Raw genomic sequence first — 19396 nt, 5'->3', positions numbered from 1 at the left:
CATCCCCCAGTGAGACAGGTGCACTCAGAGCTTGCGACGAGTCTGGGGCACCCAGCATGGCTTCCATGAGGCTTTCTAAGAGTTGAAAATCATAACCCGTGGATTCTATTACTCTACCTGGCTGGGAACCTCTGGCCTTGTCCAACTTTCCTGTTTTACAGAGGGGAAAATTGTGGCTCAGAGAAAGGCATTTTTATTCATCCTGCCACAACGTTTACTTACCTGTTTGGTGCCAGGTGCTGAGGACCCTGGAGGGATAGGAGCCAGTGCCTGCTCGGTTTGTTTCTATTGCTGCTGAAACAAATTTAGTCGTTTAAAGCAACATAAACTTATTATCTTGCAGTTCTGTAGATTCGAGATCAAGGGGGTCTCCCGGGGTGCGGGCACACTGGAGACCCACAGGAGAATCCGTCTGCTTGCCTTTTCCAGCTTCTAGGAGCCGCCCACATTCCTTGGCTCTTCCTCTACTTCCAAAGCCAGCAGCATTGCATCTCTCTGTCCTTCTTCTGTGGTCACATTGTTCTCTGGCTCTCAGCTCTTCTGTATCCTCTTCTGCTTTCGAGGACCCTTGTGACTGGATTGGGCCCAGCTGGATAATCCAGGATAATCTCCCTATTTTCAGGCCGGCCAATGAGCAACCTTCATTCCTCTTTGCCAAGTAAGGTAGCATATTCACAGGTTCCAGAGATGAGGACATAGGCATCGTTGGGGCCATTATTCTCCTTACCACTCCTGTCCTCAGGGAGCCTGGAGTCCGTGAGGGAGATGGCAATCAGTGTGTGAACCGCTATGATGGGGGCACCAGAGAAGCCCAGAGAAGGGGGCACCTGACTCAGCTGGGGCGGGGGGGCGGGGGGGAAGACAGAGGAAACCTGGAAGAGATGAGGGCTGCCCTGGATCTTGAAGAATGAGACGGAGTCAGCCAGGTGGAGAGGGAGTGGAAGAGGAAGGAACTGCATGTGCAAAGGCCTAGGGGAGAGCGAGAGAAGGCATGTGTCATCGAGGCGGAAGCATGGAGAGGGGTGGTGAGGCTGGAGGCAAGGCTGGCGGGGCCACGGGGATCTGGCTGCCTGGAGGCCGGATGCTCAAAGGCAGTGGGGGGCCTTTGAGGACTCTGAGCAGGAGCCTGAGGGGGTCAGGTCGGCATCTGAGAAAGGCCGTCTGGGGTCCTGTGGAGAAGGGCTGGAGGTGAGGCAGACTAGAGGTGGGAACCCAGTGAGGAGGTGATTCGGTGGAAGAGGCGATGGAGGCCTGGATCTGGCGGGAGCGAGTGGTGGGCGAGCTGTTGGAGGTGAGGAGACAGTATAGGGCATGGCCGAGGGCTATGCGTGGGCGGGGGAGGCAGTAAGAGGGGCAGGATGATGGCAGATTTCTGACCAAGGAGTCTGACAGGCTAGTGGGGACTGAGCTGGGGACATGGGGGGACAGTAGGCTTCGGAAGGTGTTGAGTTGGGTTTGATGTGTTGATGGTCTTCGCCTGAGAGACGTCTACGGGAGGCATCCGAGAGGCAGCTGGATATATGAGTCTGGGGCTCATATATCAATTAGGTGTCACGTAATTATATATCATATAAACATATATCAGTCAACTTGTATCAGTTAGTTATTGCTGTGTAACAAACCACCCCAAACCCAGTGGTGGAAAACAGTCATCCCTTACTGTCACTTGTGAACCTGCATGTTGACTGGGGCTTGTCTGATCTAGGCTGGGCTTCACTGATGGCTCAGCTTCAAACTGCAGGTCCACGGGTCAGCCAAGGGGTGGGATTTGGGGAGGCTACCCTCTCCCTTCCCTCTAGCCCTGACCTGGATGACTTCCCCCATTTGTCTACTCCACCTTGGACCAGTGGATGACATTTGAGCCAAGATCTACAGGACGTGAAGGAATGAGGATGTCTTAAGGAGGAGTATTCTGGGCTGAGGGAACAGCCAGTGCAAAGGGCCTGAGGTGGGATTGTGGCCAGTGTGTCTGAAGAACAGGAAAGAAGGCCAATGTGGTTGAGGAGGGTATACAAGCGGGAGGGGATAGGAGAGGACGTCAGAGAGTTAGCAGGGGCCTTGGTCATACGGGGCCAGGAAGGTCATGGGAAGTGGCCACCCTTATTATTACTGCTTACTATCACTTTCACCCTTTCCTCCTGTCCCCACAGGACCCCCCATCCCTGGACACAGCCATCCAGCACGCCCTGGCGGGCCTCTATCCCCCTTTTGAGGCCACGGCGCCCACCATCCTCGGTCAAGTGTTCCGTCTCCTGGATTCTGACTTCCGGGGAGATGGGCTGAGCTTCCTCCTGGACTTCCTGATCCCTGCCAAGCGCCTGTGTGAGCAAGTGCGCGAAGCAGCCTGTGTGAGTCAGGGGGATGCAGGGCCAGGGGGCGAGCTCTCCCAGAAGGCCATGGGGCTGGAGGTGAGCAGAGAAGGAAGCGGGCTGATGTGTGTCTCATCTCAGAGCAGGAGCTGAAGATGTGGGATGGTTTTCCAGGTATCATTGCTTCCTAAGGGGAGAGTTCAGCCCCCTAGTGGAGCGGGAAGCTCCTTCAGCCCTTTACCCTCTGACACAGAGTCATCAATCGCGTTTGCATTTCACTGGCGGGGAGGAAGCCCTGGATAAAAGCAAGTCTGCCCTGGGTCTGGCGTTGTGGGCATTGCCAGGCTGCCTTGGCTGTGGTGGGGCAGCTTCAGTGGAAAGAGCAGAGAATGTTCCAGACCTTCTGGGGAGCCCTTGAGGCCACAGGACTCTCGCTTTCTTCCCAGGAGATCCCTTCAAACCAGATCTCAGGGAGGGCTCTCCTGAGGCAAAGGGGAAAGAAAAGCGTTTCAGGCAGGACTCACTGCCTGCAAATGACAGATCCTCACTCTGACGGGGACAGGGTGATCTGGCCTCGGGCCCGAGTGGACCCTCCCATCAAACCCCTTGAGGACTCTTTCTGTCTCTTGTCTCTGCTTCTTCTGCTTGCCAGCATCCTTCTTACAAGCTGGGTGTTCCCACAAGGCTGGAGCCCAGGGCAGCCCTGGGATCAAATCCTACCCTGGAGAGGAAACGGAACTCCTCCCCATCAGCTACAGATAGAAAAATCACAAGCAAGCATCCTGATTGGCCAGGCTTGGGTCCTGTGTCCATCCCTGGACCAATCACTGTGGCCAGAGGAGTGGGGTACCAGGATTGGCCAGGCTTGAGTCATATGACTACCTCTGTGGCCAGAGGATGGAGTCTGTTTTAAGTAATGGCTGGAGAGAGGCATGAGGAGAGCAATCCTCAGATGCCCACTGCTGGAACTTGCCCACCCCCTTCACAGGGTTGCCAACTGTGCCCTGCTCTGCTTTAGTAATGCCCACCCCCTGCGCCCCTAGCCTCAAGAATCACCAAGAGGGTCTTAGGCCCCACCAGCATTTCCTGAGCTGCTCATGCCTGTCAGGGACATGGTACATCAGGAGCAAAAAGCAAGGGTGGGAACCATGTGCGTCGCTTCAGTGATAGACAGAAACTGAATGTGGGGCTGGCCCCGTGGCGTAGCGGTTAAGTTTGCACGTTCCACTTTGGCGGCCCCGGGGTTCACCAGTTCAGATCCCGGGTGCAGATATGGTACCGCTTGGCAAGCCATGCTGTGGCAGGCATCCCACATATAAAGTGGAGGAAGATGGGCATGGATGTTAGCTCAGGGCCAGTCTTCCTCAGCAAAAAAATAAAAGAAGAGGATTGGCAGCAGATGTTGGCTCAGGGCTAATCTTCTTCAGGAAAAATAAAAATTCAGGCTTAGGAGCCAGAATCAGAGATGGTTGGAACTGGAAAAAAACAGATCATTCATTTAACATGCTTAACACTGCCCAGCGTGCAGAAATAGCTACATACACATTCATTGTTATTACAGGGGAAGGAAGAGTCTCATTGAAACACTTGCGGCCGACTTCCACACATCCACATTGACATTGTTTCATGCATATCCTTCCCCATCATATTTCTTCTCCCTGGCAAGCTATCCAATTGCCCACTTCCTTTATTTGGCAATTAAAACTACATTTGCACTGTCCTCTTCCCCATTTCTCCCAGGGACGAGGGTCACCTTTCTACTTCTTTATTTGTCATTATAGACAACTTTAATTTAATTGTACTTATAGATGAATTCATGTCACCTCAGAGCAGAGGGTAGTAGCCTGGGACTAACAGTATGGCTTCGGGGCCACATGAACCCCAGGTGCGAATCCGGGCTCCATCACTGTGAACTCGGGGGATCCATGTCACCTCTTGAGCTTCAGTTTCCTTGTGTGGAAAGTAGAAATGTTGATAACACGGCACCTACTTCGCTGAGATGATGCTCACAGCCTCGCGCAGAGCCTGGCAGGCAGGCAGTGCTCAGTAGCTGCTGGCTGTTACTATCCCACTTCTTCCTTTCTCCCTCTGAAATAAGACTGTGCCAGCCTCAGAGTCTGCCTTTGTAACCACAGGCACCCAGAGGCAGCCACCCTCAGATGAAGCCTAGTGGATATTAAGGACAGTCAGAGCCGATTCATAATATAGGGTCCAGACCCAAGTCCTGCTTTTTGCTGCTTATCAGCTGTGTGACTATAAGCCTGTTCTTTGACCTCTCTGAGCCTCAGTTTCCTCATCTGTAAAGAGAGAATAATAATGACTGAACTGCCTGCACCACTGAGTTACTGTGAGTGTCAGATAAGATAATCGCAACTGTCATCTCTGTGGTGCTTTGCTGTTTGCAAAATATCGCTGGGTTGTTCCGTCTCCTTCAATGAGAAGGTGAAGGAAAGCATGTCATAAACAGCAGAGGGCTCGGTGAAAGGGGTGGAATAGCTCACAGACTCACGGGGTTTATGGATAGGAAGCTTCTCTGAGGCAGCCAGGTCTATGGCGTAAATGGGATGAACTAGTTTATCAGCTTGGGGCACAAGTATGGTCAGATCTCATTATTTCCCCAATTAATAATTCCAGGAAACACTTGCTTAACTAACAGGAAGTTCAGTGTCTCCCGTCTACACGTCCAAATTATATAAGATCATCTGGGGTTTGCTCGGTTGACAGGATCAGACTCTTTTCCAAAAGCCAGGTAGAGAAAGACATGTCGTCAGCCCAGTGGAGCTGTTGTTTCCGTGGTTGCCACGTGGTGTCACAGTTGAACACTGGTCCCCGCACAGCCCGGTGGAGAGGCTCAGCCCAGACGGGTCACTGTGCTGGGGCCGACTCCGGGATGACTTGCTGTGTCCACCTGTACCGAGAATTGCTGGCACTTTCTATTTAAAAAAATTGTTCTTTTTAGGTTTTGCCTCATCTGCCATGTTATCACCACCAATGGGAAATTAATAAATTAATTAATTAAATAGTAAACAAACAAATAAATAATAAACGTTCAGGCCCGGAATAGTGGAATGACTTTTTTTCAACGTCATCGAGCAAGGCAGGCAGGGTCAGATTTCCTGACTTCCCACACAGTACTGTTTCTACTTCACGCCGTAATCTCTCTAGAGAATGGTATAAAGGCAGTAAATTACCTTTTTGTTTTTTAATTGAAAATCCCCACAATTTTTCAAAGAGTAAATGTTGTCAAAGGGAAAGGAAATTAATATTTATTTTACATCTACCTATTATATGCCAGGCATTGTGTTGGGGATTTTTGGTACATTTATATAATCTGGCTTAATCCTCATCCCAAACCACTAATACCAATATGTATCGTTATTCCTATTTGCAGGTAGGGAAACTGAGGCTCAAAGAAATTCAGTAATTTGCACATTAACGATTCAGATCTTGGGGGCCCTGTCTCCCTGGCTGTAAAGCGGAGGACTCCGGCTTCAGCTGGGACGAGAGGGGCTTTAGATGGACGGGGAGGAGAAGGGCGCAGGAGCCTCGTGGGCGGGGCACTTGCTAACTGGTGCCTGGCACTCGGAGCTCTTCTCCCCTGGGCCAGTGGGTTAGCAAGTATTTTCAAGGTTCCTGGTGGGACTGGGGTGACACAGAGGCGCTGAAGGGACAACATTTAAGGAGGCGTCACTCTCGGGCTGCGGGACTTGCAGGACCCCGTGAGCGAGGCCCCCTGAAGTGCTGCGTCCTCTCTCGCCGCACCCCGGCCCCCGCCTGTTCCAGGTTCCATCTGGGAGAGGGATGGGGGCAGATTCCAGGGCCAGACTCTGATGCCGGCCCCTTCTGTCCACAGGCCCCCTACGCACACTGCCTCTTCCTGCACGAGGGCTGGCCGCTGTGCCTGCGGGGCAAGGTCGTGCTCCACCTGGCACCCCTCAGTCCCCTCTCATTGCGTGAGGGCGACTTCTACCTCCAGGTTGAGCCCCGGGAGGAGCAGGCCGTCTGCATCACGGTCAAGCGCCTCTCCTCGGACCTCCGCACGGTGGACACGAAGCCTGTTCCCGTGTCATCCTACCCTCTCATCTTCACCCCAGCGTGGCTGGAGGCCATCAACAGTGACTTTGAGGGAAGTCCCCTACGCAACTGCCTGGTAGCTTCAGAAGATGGGATTGTCCCTGTGCCCTGGACCAAGATAACCTGCCCAGAGTTTGTGGATGACAGACCCCAGGAAGTGGATGTCCTTTCCCCGGCCTGGGGGTCCCTTCAAATAGAGGCCCTCGATTTGAGCAGCCCTCGAGAGCTGCACCAGACCACGTCTCCAGGCAGCCAGGTGCTGCTTGCCCGGAGCTCGGCCAAGGGTAAAGACAGGATGTACGGGAACAAGTACCCGGGGCTCATCAAGGTGGAACAAGCCGGGCCCGGGGAGGCGGCCTTCAGGATGGATGATGTGGCCAGCCAGGACTTGGAGGGGGACTATGTGGCCCTCCTGGACTTTCCCCTGCAGAGCAGAGGAGGGTCTCCCAGTCGGGAGGTGGGGAAATGCCATGGGTGTCCCTTTGGGGCGCTGGAGGAGGCATCTGGAAGTAAGGGAATGCCCGTCTCTCAAAGAATGCTGCCTCTCTCAGGGGCCAGTGGGGGGCCTTCCTTGGAAAAATGGGCTTGTGCGGAGCTGTCAAGCTCAGAGCAGGAGCCCTGCATTTTGGACTCCAGGAAAAAGGTCAACCATCAAGCTACCACCAACAACTCAGCACGCCAGCCCCAAGAGCCCGACTGCAACGTTCTTGGGAACCCACTGCACTGTGCCTCTGGCCTCGAGGCAGGTGTCGCAGAAAAGCCAGCTGTCTCCAAGATGCAGGGACCTCTGGGAAACCTGGAGAATATGGTCCAGCTCAGGCCTGGACCAAAACAAGCATCTTCTCCTCGGCTCCGCCCAGCTGCTCCTGCTGCTCCAGCCCCTGAAACCAAGATGGGAGAGGGGGCCACACAGGTCAGTGGGAGGCTCCCCAAGGCCGTGACGGGCCCCAGTAGAAACACCTCCTCTTCCAGATCCCCCACTCCTGGGCTCAAATTCTCGTTCTTGAAGGGGCAGAGGCAAGCCCCGGAGAAAGCCTCGCTCCAGCACGACCGGCCTTGGAAAGTCTTGTGTTCGCTCCACTCGCCCACGCCCCCCCGAGCCAGGTGCTCGGGGAAAGGTAAGGTACCCCCTTGCTCGGCTGGACAGTGGAACTGTCCTCTGGATGTGGTCAGGTGACAAGGTGGCGCAGGTTGTCAGGGACAGAGACCCACCTGGGCTGGCTCAGTCTCAGGGCTTTAGTGCAGGGGTGGCATGTCGAGAGACTTCGTGTCACGGGTCTGGAACTGAGCAAGGCCCTGTGACTCTGTTGACAGACTGAGTCCACACCCCAGCTTTGCCATATGCTGGCCAGGTGACCTTGGTCAAGGACTTGACTTCTCTAAGTCCAGCCTCTCTCTGCACGGTGGGGATCTCACCTGCCTCACAGAGTTGTTTTGAGGTTCAAAGAGACACCAGAAGTGAGGAGCTTAGCACAATGCCCGGCACACTGTAGGAGATCAATGGTTGTAAGCTGTTATCATCAGTCAGAAGGTGAAAGAGAAAACGTTTCCCCTGGGAAAACCCATCTTTTGCTTAACACCCTTTTCTTGTTGCTTTTCCCCAGCTGGAACATCTCATACCAAAACATCTGGCCTGGCCACTGACTCAGGCCCACTGACTGGGGAAAAAACTGGCTTCCCAGAAGCTTCGACAGGCCCTCCAGAAAGAGGCCGCCCTCCGGATGCGGAGCCGCCAGGACCTGAACCAGGGATTGGGGCTCTGAGTGTGGAAGTCCTCCATTCTGGGATAGCATGCCTGCCAGGTCCTCGGGTTCAGGGGCTGGTGGAAGGGGCTGGGGGTGGGCAGTCCCTGAGCATCCTCACATGCTGGTGGGTGTGGGGGAGGCAGGGAAAGTCCTGGAGACCAAGCCCCCCTAGGACTCAGGTTCCTCATCTTTCCAATGAAGGAGCTGGAGTATATGAAAGTGATTTCTAGGTATCCATCCATCCATCCTTCCATCCGTCCGTACTACTTTTGGTGAGGCAGCCAAGGCGGCTGTCTGAGGCCAGGGTCCCTAGAAGCAGAGCCAGAGCCAGGGGTCCTTGGGAAAGGGAGTTACGTTACTGAAGGATGCTCTCAGGAGAAGGGCAGTGAGGGGGCAGGGCAGAGGAGGCAAGGATGCGGCCTGACCCCACAGGGGCCCTGGAGCATGCATTACACCACAGAGCTGGTTCTGTCTTAAGTGCAGGGGGCTGGCCGTTTGTACATCTGGGCCTGTCAGTCATCAACTGCAGGCTGGTTCTGGGGTGGGGGCACAGCTGGGCCCATGATCCAGTTCAGCTGAGGGCAATTCTTCAGAGAAGGAGGCGTCTGTGAGCCAATTCTAGCCAATATTACAGCCCATGGGGGATGGGTGCCCTGACCTGACGAGGGGGTCTGGGTGGGTGTTAACAGCACCCACTACTGAAGGCGTTATCCTGTTTAATATCTCTTCATCTTTGCAATGAGTATTTATCGAGCACCTGCTGTGTGCCAGGCTCCGGGCCCAGCACTGAGGGTTTAGGAGGGAACAAGTCTGATATGTTCTCTGCTCCCAGGAAGTCTGTGCTGGTGGTGAAGAAAATTCAACAGGTTATTACAACAGGTTATTACAATCCAGTGTAAAAAATGTGTGACCACAGGGCAGTACAGGTGGCTGTGGGAGGACAGCTGAGGACCCTGGCCCAGGCTTGGGGTGGGGGAGAGGTCAGGGAAGACTTTCTGGAGGAAGTAACGTGAAGCTCAGTTCCATATGTGAGTAGGCATTGTCCATGTGAAGGGGTGGGAACAGCGTTCCAGACAGAGGGAACAGCATGTGTAAAGATCTGCGGGCAAGAGAGACCACTGTGCTTTCTGAGAACTGACTGTCCTGAAATTCTGTTTTCCTTCATGGACTTCTCTGTCTCTGGGGAACCAGGGCCACTGCTCTGTCTTTTTGAAACTCCTGGAGGCACTGTCTGTCGTCTTCCTGGTCATCTTTGTTGAAGCTCTTGCTGTGTGTTCCCATTTTAATTGTACATGAAGGCTCTCACGATCCTTTTAGGGCTGTCGTGTTCCAAGAGCTCAGCTTTTATCCATCAAAGGGCTCTGTTCTGGGGGCAGGGGACCTTCATTCTAGTTTCCAGTTCCTCTCCCAGCTCCCTGGGTGACCTGGGAGGAGCCACTTGCCCTCTCTGGGCCTCAAGCTCCTCCTTGTGTAAGAGGAGAAAGAGAAGAAGCACACTGAACTTGGCTCACCATCACTCTTTACACAGTGACTCTCTTGTAATTTTTTGGGCTTGCAACATCCACTGATGAGTCCCAAGTGGCTGGAACAGTGCCTGGCACATGGTGGGTGCTCAGAAAGCGTTTGTCGCGTGAATGAACGTTCTCCACGTGGATGCTCCTTCCTCCCTTCCTTGACCTCCTCTTCTTCAGTGATCTTGTCCTCGTTCCCCCCAGCTCCTCCTCCCATGGCCATCCCCACACTGACGGCTCCTCCCTCCTTACACTGCCTCTCTTCCCAGCTCACCCGCCACCCCAATTTTAATAACCTTTTGGTCTCCCAGCACCCTCAACCTATTGATCCAACCACATTTCACTGTCCCTCCCCACGCTCCATCGTGTCCCCACTTCCTCCTTCCCAGCTTAGATTCCATGGCTCATCATAGTCACTTCCTTCCAAACACTCTCAGCTCCCTCGCCGTGCTCTCCCACCTCCACGCTCTCTTGGAGAAATCCCCACCTCAGGCCAGTCCAGTCCCGCCCGCTCCCACTTGCACCCTCACAGCTGAGCAAACCCGGGAGGTCCACGCAACCATGTTGGCTGGTCACACATTGGATTCCTGACACTGACCTCCAGGGGGTCCCAGTGGTGCCTGTGGATTCTGTGACTTCCAGAGCCCGGAATGGTTCCTCCACTGTCCCTCTGACCTTCGACACCGCCTCCCTCAGCCTTACTCTCAGCGGAGACCATCCTTCTTGTCTCACTGAGAAAGCAGAAGCTCAGAAGGAAAACTGCAAACTCCTGCCCGCACACTGAGCTCCCTGGGACGTCTGTAGGGGCACATACAGCTCTCTCCTGCAGACGCGCCCCCCTCGCAGAGGAACCGCTCTCCGCTGGTGCGCTGCTTCTCCTCGCTACTCAGAGACAGCCCTCTGGCAAGAGCCTCCTCTCTTCCCTACTGATCACCTTTCCTGCCCTCTGTGGAACCTCTACTGGCATAAGAACATGCTGCAGTATGCCCAGCGTGGAGTGACCATCAGGGGCTCACACACTTTCATTCTTATCTTTCTTTTACATCAGGACCCCGCGTGGGAGTTGCCTGGGCTCCCATCTCAGCATCACCTCTCCTCTCCCTCGCTCTTCGACTCGCTCTAATCAGAATTCCTTCCCCACCTTGACTCTGAGACAGGTCTTCTCAATGTCACCAATGACTTCCACGTTTCTCGACCCGGTGGTCCATTCTCCGTCCTCATTGTCCGTGCACCATCTGCAGCATTGACACGGACGACTGCTCCCTCCTCCCTGAAATGCCTTCTTCTCCCGCCCCTCAGTCCACACTCCCACTGGTTTGCCTCCTCCTCACCGGCCACCCCTTCTCTGCCTCTCCTCCCGCCTTCTCACCTCTCCGCCTGTAGACCTCGGAGGGGCCCCAAAGCTCAGCCCTCGGACCCTCTCTCCTCTCCATACACACTCCCTTCCTTAGCGATGTCATCAGTCTCCCCGTTGAATATTTGTTTTAAATGCTGTCTCTGCATTGACAACCCCCATACTTATTTCTCCAGCCTGGACCCCGCCTGTCAGCTCTGCGATCCTTCTTCCAGCTGTCTACGTGATGTCTCCGCTTGTATGTCTAACTCAACATGTCCAAACAGGGCTCCTGACCTCACAGGCCCTCCACCTTCCTAGCCTTCCAGTCTATCTTCATCACAGCACAAGGTGGCAGCTCCATCCTTGATTGCGCTCTTTCCCTTACACCCACATCCAATTTGTTGGCAAATCCTGTCACTTCTTCCATCCAATTATAAGCAGAATCTGATGACTTCACACCACCCAGGTCCAAACCAGCATAAGGAGCATCCACGCCTATTGCAGTCTCCTTGCTGGTCTCCCGGCCTCCATGGGAGCTCCCCTGTAGCCCAGACAGTCCCCAGAGACTGTTCCAAGATCAAGCTCTGCTCCAGGCCAGCCCTTGTGGAGCAGGGGTCCCAGTCCCCTTCCAGGATCTCTTCCTCACCTCCCTTCTTCTCCTCAGGTCTGAGCTCAAACTTTCCATAGAGATCTGTTCTCAGGAAAGAGACCGATCAATGCTAACGTGAACGACTGCTCCCATGCCGGGGGTCGGGGCTCCATTTTAGCCGGCACTGTATGAGTTTCCTGCAGTGCCCAGAGAAAATGGCCACAAACTCGGTGACTTAAAACGAGATAAACTTACTGTCATACAGTTCTGTAGATTAGAAGTCTGACTCATTAAAATCGAGGTGTCAGCAGGCCTGCATTCGTTTCTGGACGCTCTGGGGAGAATCTGTACCTCGTCTTTTCCAGCTTCCAGAAGCTGCCTACATTCCTTGGCTTGTGGCCCCTTCCTCCATCTTCAAAGCCGGCAACATCACATCTCTGACACTTCACCTGTCTTGACGCCTTTCTCTGACTGAAGCTAGGAAAGGTTTCTGCTTTTGAGGAGCGTGTGGTTAGACGGGGCCCACTCAGATCGTCCAGGCTGCTCTCCCATCTCCGGGGCCTGCCTTAATCGCGTCCATGAGGTCCCTGTGCCAGGTCAGCTGACATATCCACAGGCTCTGCGGATTAGGACGTGGACATCTTTGGAGCCATAACTCTGCCTCCCACAGGCACAAAGCCTGTGAGAGGGTTTCTCAGGCTTTTCACTGGAAAATGCACCCGGATGGAGAAGAGAGGACCCGGGTCCCAGGGCCTGAGACCTCACCCTGAGCTCTCAGTTGCTCTGTACATCTCTTTGAAGTCTTTTTTGTTTTTAAAATTTCTATAGATTTTGTATTCTACTTAAGAATACATTCATGTTTGTTTCAATACGAAAAATGCTCTAAATTGCTTGCCAGTTAACTTACTCACAATTTCCCTCCAAACTGGGAGTGAATGATGCCACAGGAGGTGCGACAGTTTTTCGGTGGCTGCAACAGTTTTTGTGCCCCACCCAGACCCTCCCAGCCTGCAGTCCCCATGCCCACCTGAGACTCGTAATCCAGTGTGAGCAGCACAGCTTCGAGTCAGGGCTCTGAGATGCTGGTGATGGTAATTCTGGCACCAGCTGTCAGGTGAGGGTGGCATCTGGGGTAAAGAGGCCTCCCAGCCGAAGGCAAATCAGAGGACAGTGACCCCTCGGTCCAGTGGACTCAGCCGGTGTCTGTGCTCAGCCAGCCCTGGCAGTGTGCAGAGCCCCATTCCAGGCACAGCTGGGTCCCCACCAGACACAGTGTCCTGGCTGGATGTCCAGAGCGCTTGACTCCTGTGCCACTCAGAGTGTGGTCTGGGGACCAACTACATGGGCATCACCATGAAGCTAGGGAGAGATGCAGAACCTCAGGCTGGCTGAAGCAGCATCTGCCTTCTGACAAGATCCCCAGGCACAGGGAAGTTTGTCCTCCGTTCATTGGCCAGTCGATCACTGGCCTCGATTATCTGCTGCAGGCCTGTGCTGAGTGTGGGGGCACAACGAGCCTGAGCCACTGAACACCCGTGAGGAGCCCTCCATCCTGCAGGACCCAGTAGAGGCCTTCGTCGCTGCAGGAGCCTGGGGGGAGCAGGGCTTCTGTCCAGGGCGGAAGGATGGGTCACGTTCTGGCTGGGCCACAAGCGACGAGGGGAGACACAGTGCATGTTTGTCAGGGCCACCACAACAAAGTGCCACAGAGTGGGTGACTTCAACAATAGAAACTGATTTCTCACAGTTCTGGAGGCTGGAAGCCTGAATCAAGGTGCCAGCAGAGCTGGTTTTCCTGAGGCCTCTCTCCTGGGCCTGCCGATGGCCGTCTTCTCCTGTCTTCACAAGGGCCTCCCTCCGTACTGTGTCCAAATGTCCCCTTCTTATAAGGACACCAGTCATACATGATTCAGACGCATCCTTCTGGCCTCATTTTACCTGAAGTGCCTCTTTAAAGACCCTATTTTCAAATATAGTCGCGTTCTGAGGCCCTGGGGGTTAGGACTTCAAACTACGAATTTTGGGGAGAGGGGAACCCCTTCAGTCCATGACACAGAGTGTGTAAAGGAGGCTGGAAGAGTGTCCACATCTGGGCAGACTTGAGTGCCGGGTCAAGGAGCTTGCACCTGGTCCTCGAGGCCATGAGGAGCCATGGCAGGTCTTAGAGCAGGGAGTGCACCCCTGGAGCTGTCACTGAGCTCCAGCCGTCAGGTCCACAGCAGACAGAAGCTCCTCTCTGGGCTGAATCAGGCGCCATTCCCACCCTCGCTGGCAAGTTGGGGGCCCAGGTCTGTGGGAGATTGGGAACCTGCTGCCTCTCTCCAGGCCTCAGTGTCCTCATCAGTAAAATGGGCCCAAGGACACGCAGTAGCATTTCCTGACTGAGGGACTCATGGCCCCTGAGGGGCCTGGACAAACAGCTCCAACTTTGCCGGTTATCCAACTTTTTCATGGTTTAATCATTTCACTTCTTTTGGACTTTCTATTATGAACAATTTCAAATATACGGAAAAGTAGAGATTATAGTATAATAAACACCCTTATACCCATTACTCAGATTTGAATAAATCTTAACATTTTGGCATGTTTCATCTTTTTTTCCTGAAAATTTTTATAGTAAATTACAGATCTTCATCTTTTACCCCTAAATCCTCCCGCCTGCCTCTCTTCACTATCAGGACATTTTCCTTAATAATCACAATGCTATGAGCAAACCTAACAAAATTAAAAATAATTCCTAATGCTGTTCAATACACAGCTCACATTCAAATTTCCCATATTGCCCTCAACAAAATGTCTTTCCTTTTGGCATCTGTAAATGAATATTAGGAAAAGGCAAACCCACGCCATCGAGAGGGTATGAAGTTTATATACAAATACAAATATCAATCTGTTTGTTTATGTATAAAATATATATATGTAGATATTTTTAAATTTTTCAATTACATCAAATTCTCAAACCTGTGTGGCAGAAAGAACGTTCCAGGTGGTTGCAGCCCTGTGCGAGGCAGCCCTTGGGAGGTGGGTAAGGTTGAGCTGTGAAGGGCCTCACACACTTGCGCACGGTGGAGGGTTGTGCCACGTGGGTGGGTGGCGGGGGCTGCAGGGCCGGCCTCTGAGCCGGGGTGCAGGACGGGCTGTCTCCAGAGGCCGGGCCTCCTTCCCCTGCTGCGCGTCCCCGCTCCCCCAGCGTAGACGGCTGCGCTGACTCCCTGGGCCTCGGACTCGTGAGCCCTGTGGGGACGGCGGGGCGTACAGCCCTGGTTCCTGGAAGAGGAAATAGTCTGGAGAAGCCATGGCTGAAAATCTGCAGGAGCAGATAGGGAGCTGGCGGCCGCGGGCTGCATGGTCACCACAGGGGACTGGAGACAGAGGATGGTTAGGACAGCTACCGCTCAGTAAGCCCTGCCGTGTGGTGAGCGCTTCTCAGAACTATTTCACTTACTCCTTCAAAGAACTTCGTAAGCTCAGTATTTTATTCTCCCCGTTTAACAGATGAGGAAACTGAGGCTCAGAGACACACTGACTTGCCCAAGGACACACAGCAAGTCAGTGCAGAGCTGGGACTTGAACCTCTGTCCGTGTGACCCAAAGCTCATTCCATGAGCTTCGCTTCCAGGAGCCCAGGACAGAGGGAGCCCAGAGGAGGGTGAGGCTACCTCTGCCGGAGGAGGCTTCAGGGACAATTTTTCAGAGGCAGTGGCTTTGAACTGGGTCTTGAAGGATGAATAGGAGTTCAGAGTTCACAGGGGAGGAGAGAAAGGGCTTTCCCGGCAGAAGGACCAGTATAGGCAAAGGTCTGGAGGCCACAGAGCTGGCTCCCCCTGTCGAGGGGGCTCTACCTTCTCACTGCTCACATATGTCCTCTCTCCTCCAGGTGGTCGGGACAAGGCGGGGCGGCCCTTGCTTCTGATGTCGACCACCCAGGGGGCCTGGGAGGCGCCATGGTGCACGGCCTCAGAGGTCACCAAACTGCTCTCCTACTTGTGCACTGTCCCCAGGTAAGGGTGTGGGCCAGCTGGCCACTCCATCACCCTTGACCTGTCACCCAGAGCCCAGGACCCAATGGAGAGACACCATAGCCTTCCATCCAGTGTCTGTTCCCAGAGTCAGTCCCGAGCCCCCTGCTGGGCGGAGCAGGACAGACTTACTCCTCGCCCTGGGGGTCCCTAGGCTGGTGGGGGAGGTGGACGGCGTGCAAGAAGCAAGCCGCGGACAAGCAACTCTCAGGGGTGTCTGTGTGGAGAAGAGAACAGAGGGATGTTGTAGATCGGCATGCGTCAGAATCACCAGGCGGGCGTGAAAGCAGACCGCTGGGCCCCACCCTGATTGTCAGATTCAGGTCTGCGGTGCAGCCTGGGAATCTGCATTCCTAACAAGTTTCCTGCTGGTACTGATGCTGCTGGGTCGGAGACACATTGAGAACCACTGTTGTACTAAGAAGGGTCGGGGGACTAATTTCAATGGTGAAATCAGGGAAGGCTTCCCTGAGGAGGTGATAAGTGAGCTGGCTTCTGAATTATAAATATTTGTTGAACCAGTGAAGAAAAGGGCGAATGAGTGAATGAATGAGTGAGTGAGAGAGTGAAAACAAGAATGAGTGAGGGAGGGAGTGAAGGAAAGTGAGCCAGGCTGACTTCTAACATCCACCAGCCCCACCCCATTCAGACTTCACGTTGGACTGCTGGGGAAGAGGCGCCACCCTCTCTGAGCCCCAGCCCCCAGCCCCCAGCCAGGGCTGTCGCAGAGGTGGTTTGCTGGGACTGTGGCATAGATCTCAACCCAACCTAGAGGTTCTGCCCCGGGGGAGGAGGAAGGGATCCTTGGAAGCTTCTCCATTCACTCCACTCCACAGGAGCCATCACTGCCACCTGCTGGCCACTTGGATTTTTCTTCCTCTTGTCCAAGGGGGAGTGGCTTTTCTGGCCTGAGTGGGAGATGGAACCCCCTTTCGAGGCTGAGAAGTGGCCAGCGTGGTAGACAGAACCCTGGAATCCCACCAGCCTGCTGTGTGACCTTGGGGTGGTAACACCCCCTCTCTGAGGCTCACCTGATAAAAGGGGATGACCAGGTGGGCTCTGAGGACCCAGTGTGGTCACAAGAGGTGGGGGTGAGGTGCACTGTAAACCGTGGAGTGCCATGTCCATGGGGTCTTGTGTGCTGGGCTTGCTTTTCCACTCCTGCTGTGAACCAGCGTTGCTGGGCACCTGCTCTGGGTCGGCTTTATGCTGGGCCGTGCTGGCCACCCAGACGCTCCTCACCTCGGGCCCTGACCTCTAGGGGCCTCCAGGCTGGTGGCGGAGGCAGGTGTGGAGGAGACCTCTCTCCCAGCCGGGGCACAGCCTCCGACAGCCTCCTCTCAGTTTGCCACGTCACCGCCCCATGCCTCAGTTTCCCCTTCCAGGACTGTCATAATAGCAGACCTTCATATCCCCCTTGCTCTGCGCAGCCAGTGAGCGCTTTACAGTCGCGACCTCATCAGCCGTCAGCCCAGCCCCATTTACAGATGCGAAATTGACTCCGCGCAATGCAATGCGCGGGCCTGGGTGACAGACACGTGGCCATGCCCCAGCTCCACCCCCACGCCGACCCCCTGGTTTCGCCTGTGAACTGGTGGTTGTAGGGCCTGAATGCAGTTGGGGGTCATTGTACCAACCTGCCTGGTCATCGGCATGGCCGAGGGCACCTGGAAGCACACCGACGCCCCGCCCCGCCCCGCCCCGCCCCGCCCCGCCCCGCTGGATGATGTCTGCGGGATGCGGTGGGGGTGGGGTGCGGAATCGGTATTTTGACAAGTCCACACAAGCGGGCCAGTTTGGGAAATCCTAAAGTAATCCCTGAAAAGTGCATCGTGAACCTGTGAGGGTGAACCGATTCCAATTCAAAAAGTCTTACCTATCAGGAAAACTATCCTTCTATGTCCCGGCCTTATATCTCTTTGTAAGAACTTTTTAAAGGTGAGAATGTCTTTCCCAGAAGTCCCCCAGCAAACTTCCCTTCACATCTCATTGGCCAGAAAAGTGTCACATGACCCATATCTAAACCAATCATTGGCCAGAGGATTTGGGTCCCTACTGTTGGCCTCAACCAATCAGAAGTCAGTTCCAGGGTGCGTGAAGGATACACGTGGTTATATGGAGGGAGCTGGATTCTTAATAAAGTGAGGTTCTGCCCACACGAAAGGGGTGGGTGAGCCTTGGGGACTCACCCACTGCAACTGGGAGAGTGGCTTATAGTTTCTGATTATTGGGGTGTAAGAGAGAGCTATGTGAGGTACTGTGGGAGCACTGAAGAGGGAGCAGTGAGCTCTGCCTGGAGAAGAATCAGGGAGGGCTTCCTGGAAGCGGGGGCACGGGGACTTTGTCTTACAGGATGCAGAGTTCTCCAATAAATCAAGGCTTCTAGCAGCCAGTTCCCCTCACCTCCCACTAGGTCCTTCCCCCTCGAGAGTCCCGGTTCACCCAGCAAGACTGCCAACTCTGTCTACCACCCACAGGCCTGAAGAGAAGGCCAAGGGGCTGGCAGTTGTGATTGACGCCAGGAGCCAGCCCCCGCATCCCGGTCTGGTCAGTGCCCTGCAGGCCACCCAGGTGAGTGGGAGGTGGACAGCCTCAGCCTAGTGAGTCTTGGGAGCACCGGGGGCCTTGTGACATTCCCGCAGCTCAGAGCTGGGCCCAGGACCCCACGCAGGGACTCTCAGTGTTGATAACAGAAACCCCAGCCCAAACTGGCTTAGAGACAAAGGTCGTTCATTGGTCCCTGCGACTCGACATTCCAGAAGTTAAATCCACCTTCAAGTGTGGCTTGATTCAGGGGCTCAGATGCCGTCAGCAAGATCTGGCTCCTCTCTCCCCATCTCTGGCCCCTTCGCAGCCAGGCTCCCTCTCGGTGGCAGTCCGGCTCCCAGCAGCTCTGAATTCCGATGGTCTTTCATTAAAGTTGGGTAGGAAGAAACGAGAGAGTCCTTTCCCAGAGGTCCCAGCCAAAGTTCCTTCGTGTCTCCTTAGCCCCGATTGGTGCGGGTGACCATCCGTCACGCGGTCTCTGTGGGCAGGGGAGTGGGACGCACCGACTGGCTCAGACTTGGCTCACAGGAGCCTCCTGGACGGAGAATGGGGGAGGGAGAGATTCCTATCGAGCCAGTTGGGCAGCAGAGTAAATGGAAGGCTGGCATCTGCTCACCTCGTGGTCTGACCTCCACCTCCCCTTCTCCCTCCTCCTCTCTCTATAGATGGGGAAACTGAGGCCCAGAGGGGGCGGGGTGTCTAGGAAGTTTGCAACACAGCTTGGACCTGCTGCTCTCTTGACTTCCAATGACTCGCCCTCCAAACATACCACATAAGGGTCCAGCCACAGGGACCCCCCACATACCCCACGCCCGTGGCCCCTTTGCCTGCATCTTAGCCAGGAGGCTCAGTGAAGGCCTGGGCAGAGCGGCTCTGACGTGCTTGTCTCCGACAGGCTCTGCCCCCGGCCTCCATCCGGGCCCTGCTCTTCCTGGGGGAGAAGGAGGCCGCTCTCCAGCTGCGGGCGTTACCCGACATCCAGGTGAGGGGGACGCAGCGGCCGGGGGCCGAGGCATAGGGGACTTGCTGGGCTGGGGCCAGGATCCGGCAGGACCTTCTCAAATGTCTGTCCCCCACACTGGGTCCCGGTCCTCCTGACTCTCTTCTTTTGTCTGTAGGTAGAGGTGCTGACCTCACTGAAGGCCCTCAGCCACCATGTGGCCCCCAGCCAGCTGCCCGCAGCCCTGGACGGCCCCTTCCCCTACTGCCACAGCCAGTGGGTGCAGCTCTTCCAGGTGCCCAGCGTCACAGCCTTTATCCCCCGAC

At 54.8% G+C, this 19396-nt stretch overlaps 1 protein-coding gene across 7 annotated transcripts in view; it reads left to right on the top strand.

The window, feature by feature from the left end:
* Positions 1–19396, top strand: part of KIAA1755 — a 39968-nt gene that overhangs the window by 8211 nt on the left and 12361 nt on the right. For 3 of the 7 annotated variants that reach the window (XM_023626543.2, XM_023626544.2, XM_070247929.1), the window contains exons 2-8: positions 2151–2348; positions 6163–7501; positions 7988–8185; positions 15442–15565; positions 18061–18154; positions 19026–19112; positions 19249–19365. In XM_023626543.2, coding sequence (XP_023482311.2) covers positions 2151–2348; positions 6163–7501; positions 7988–8185; positions 15442–15565; positions 18061–18154; positions 19026–19112; positions 19249–19365 — 2157 coding nt within the window. Of the gene's footprint in view, positions 1–2150; positions 2484–6162; positions 7502–7987; positions 8186–15441; positions 15566–18060; positions 18155–19025; positions 19113–19248; positions 19366–19396 lie in introns of all 7 variants that reach the window. The other 4 variants (XM_070247926.1, XM_070247930.1, XM_070247927.1 and 1 more) reach the window with 4 other exon arrangements.

The sequence above is a fragment of the Equus caballus genome, chromosome 22, assembly GCF_041296265.1.
Source record: "Equus caballus isolate H_3958 breed thoroughbred chromosome 22, TB-T2T, whole genome shotgun sequence".
NCBI classification, from domain to species: domain Eukaryota; kingdom Metazoa; phylum Chordata; class Mammalia; order Perissodactyla; family Equidae; genus Equus; species Equus caballus.
The sequence above is the reverse complement of the archived record's forward strand: the minus strand, read 5'-3'. Positions and strand labels throughout refer to the sequence as shown.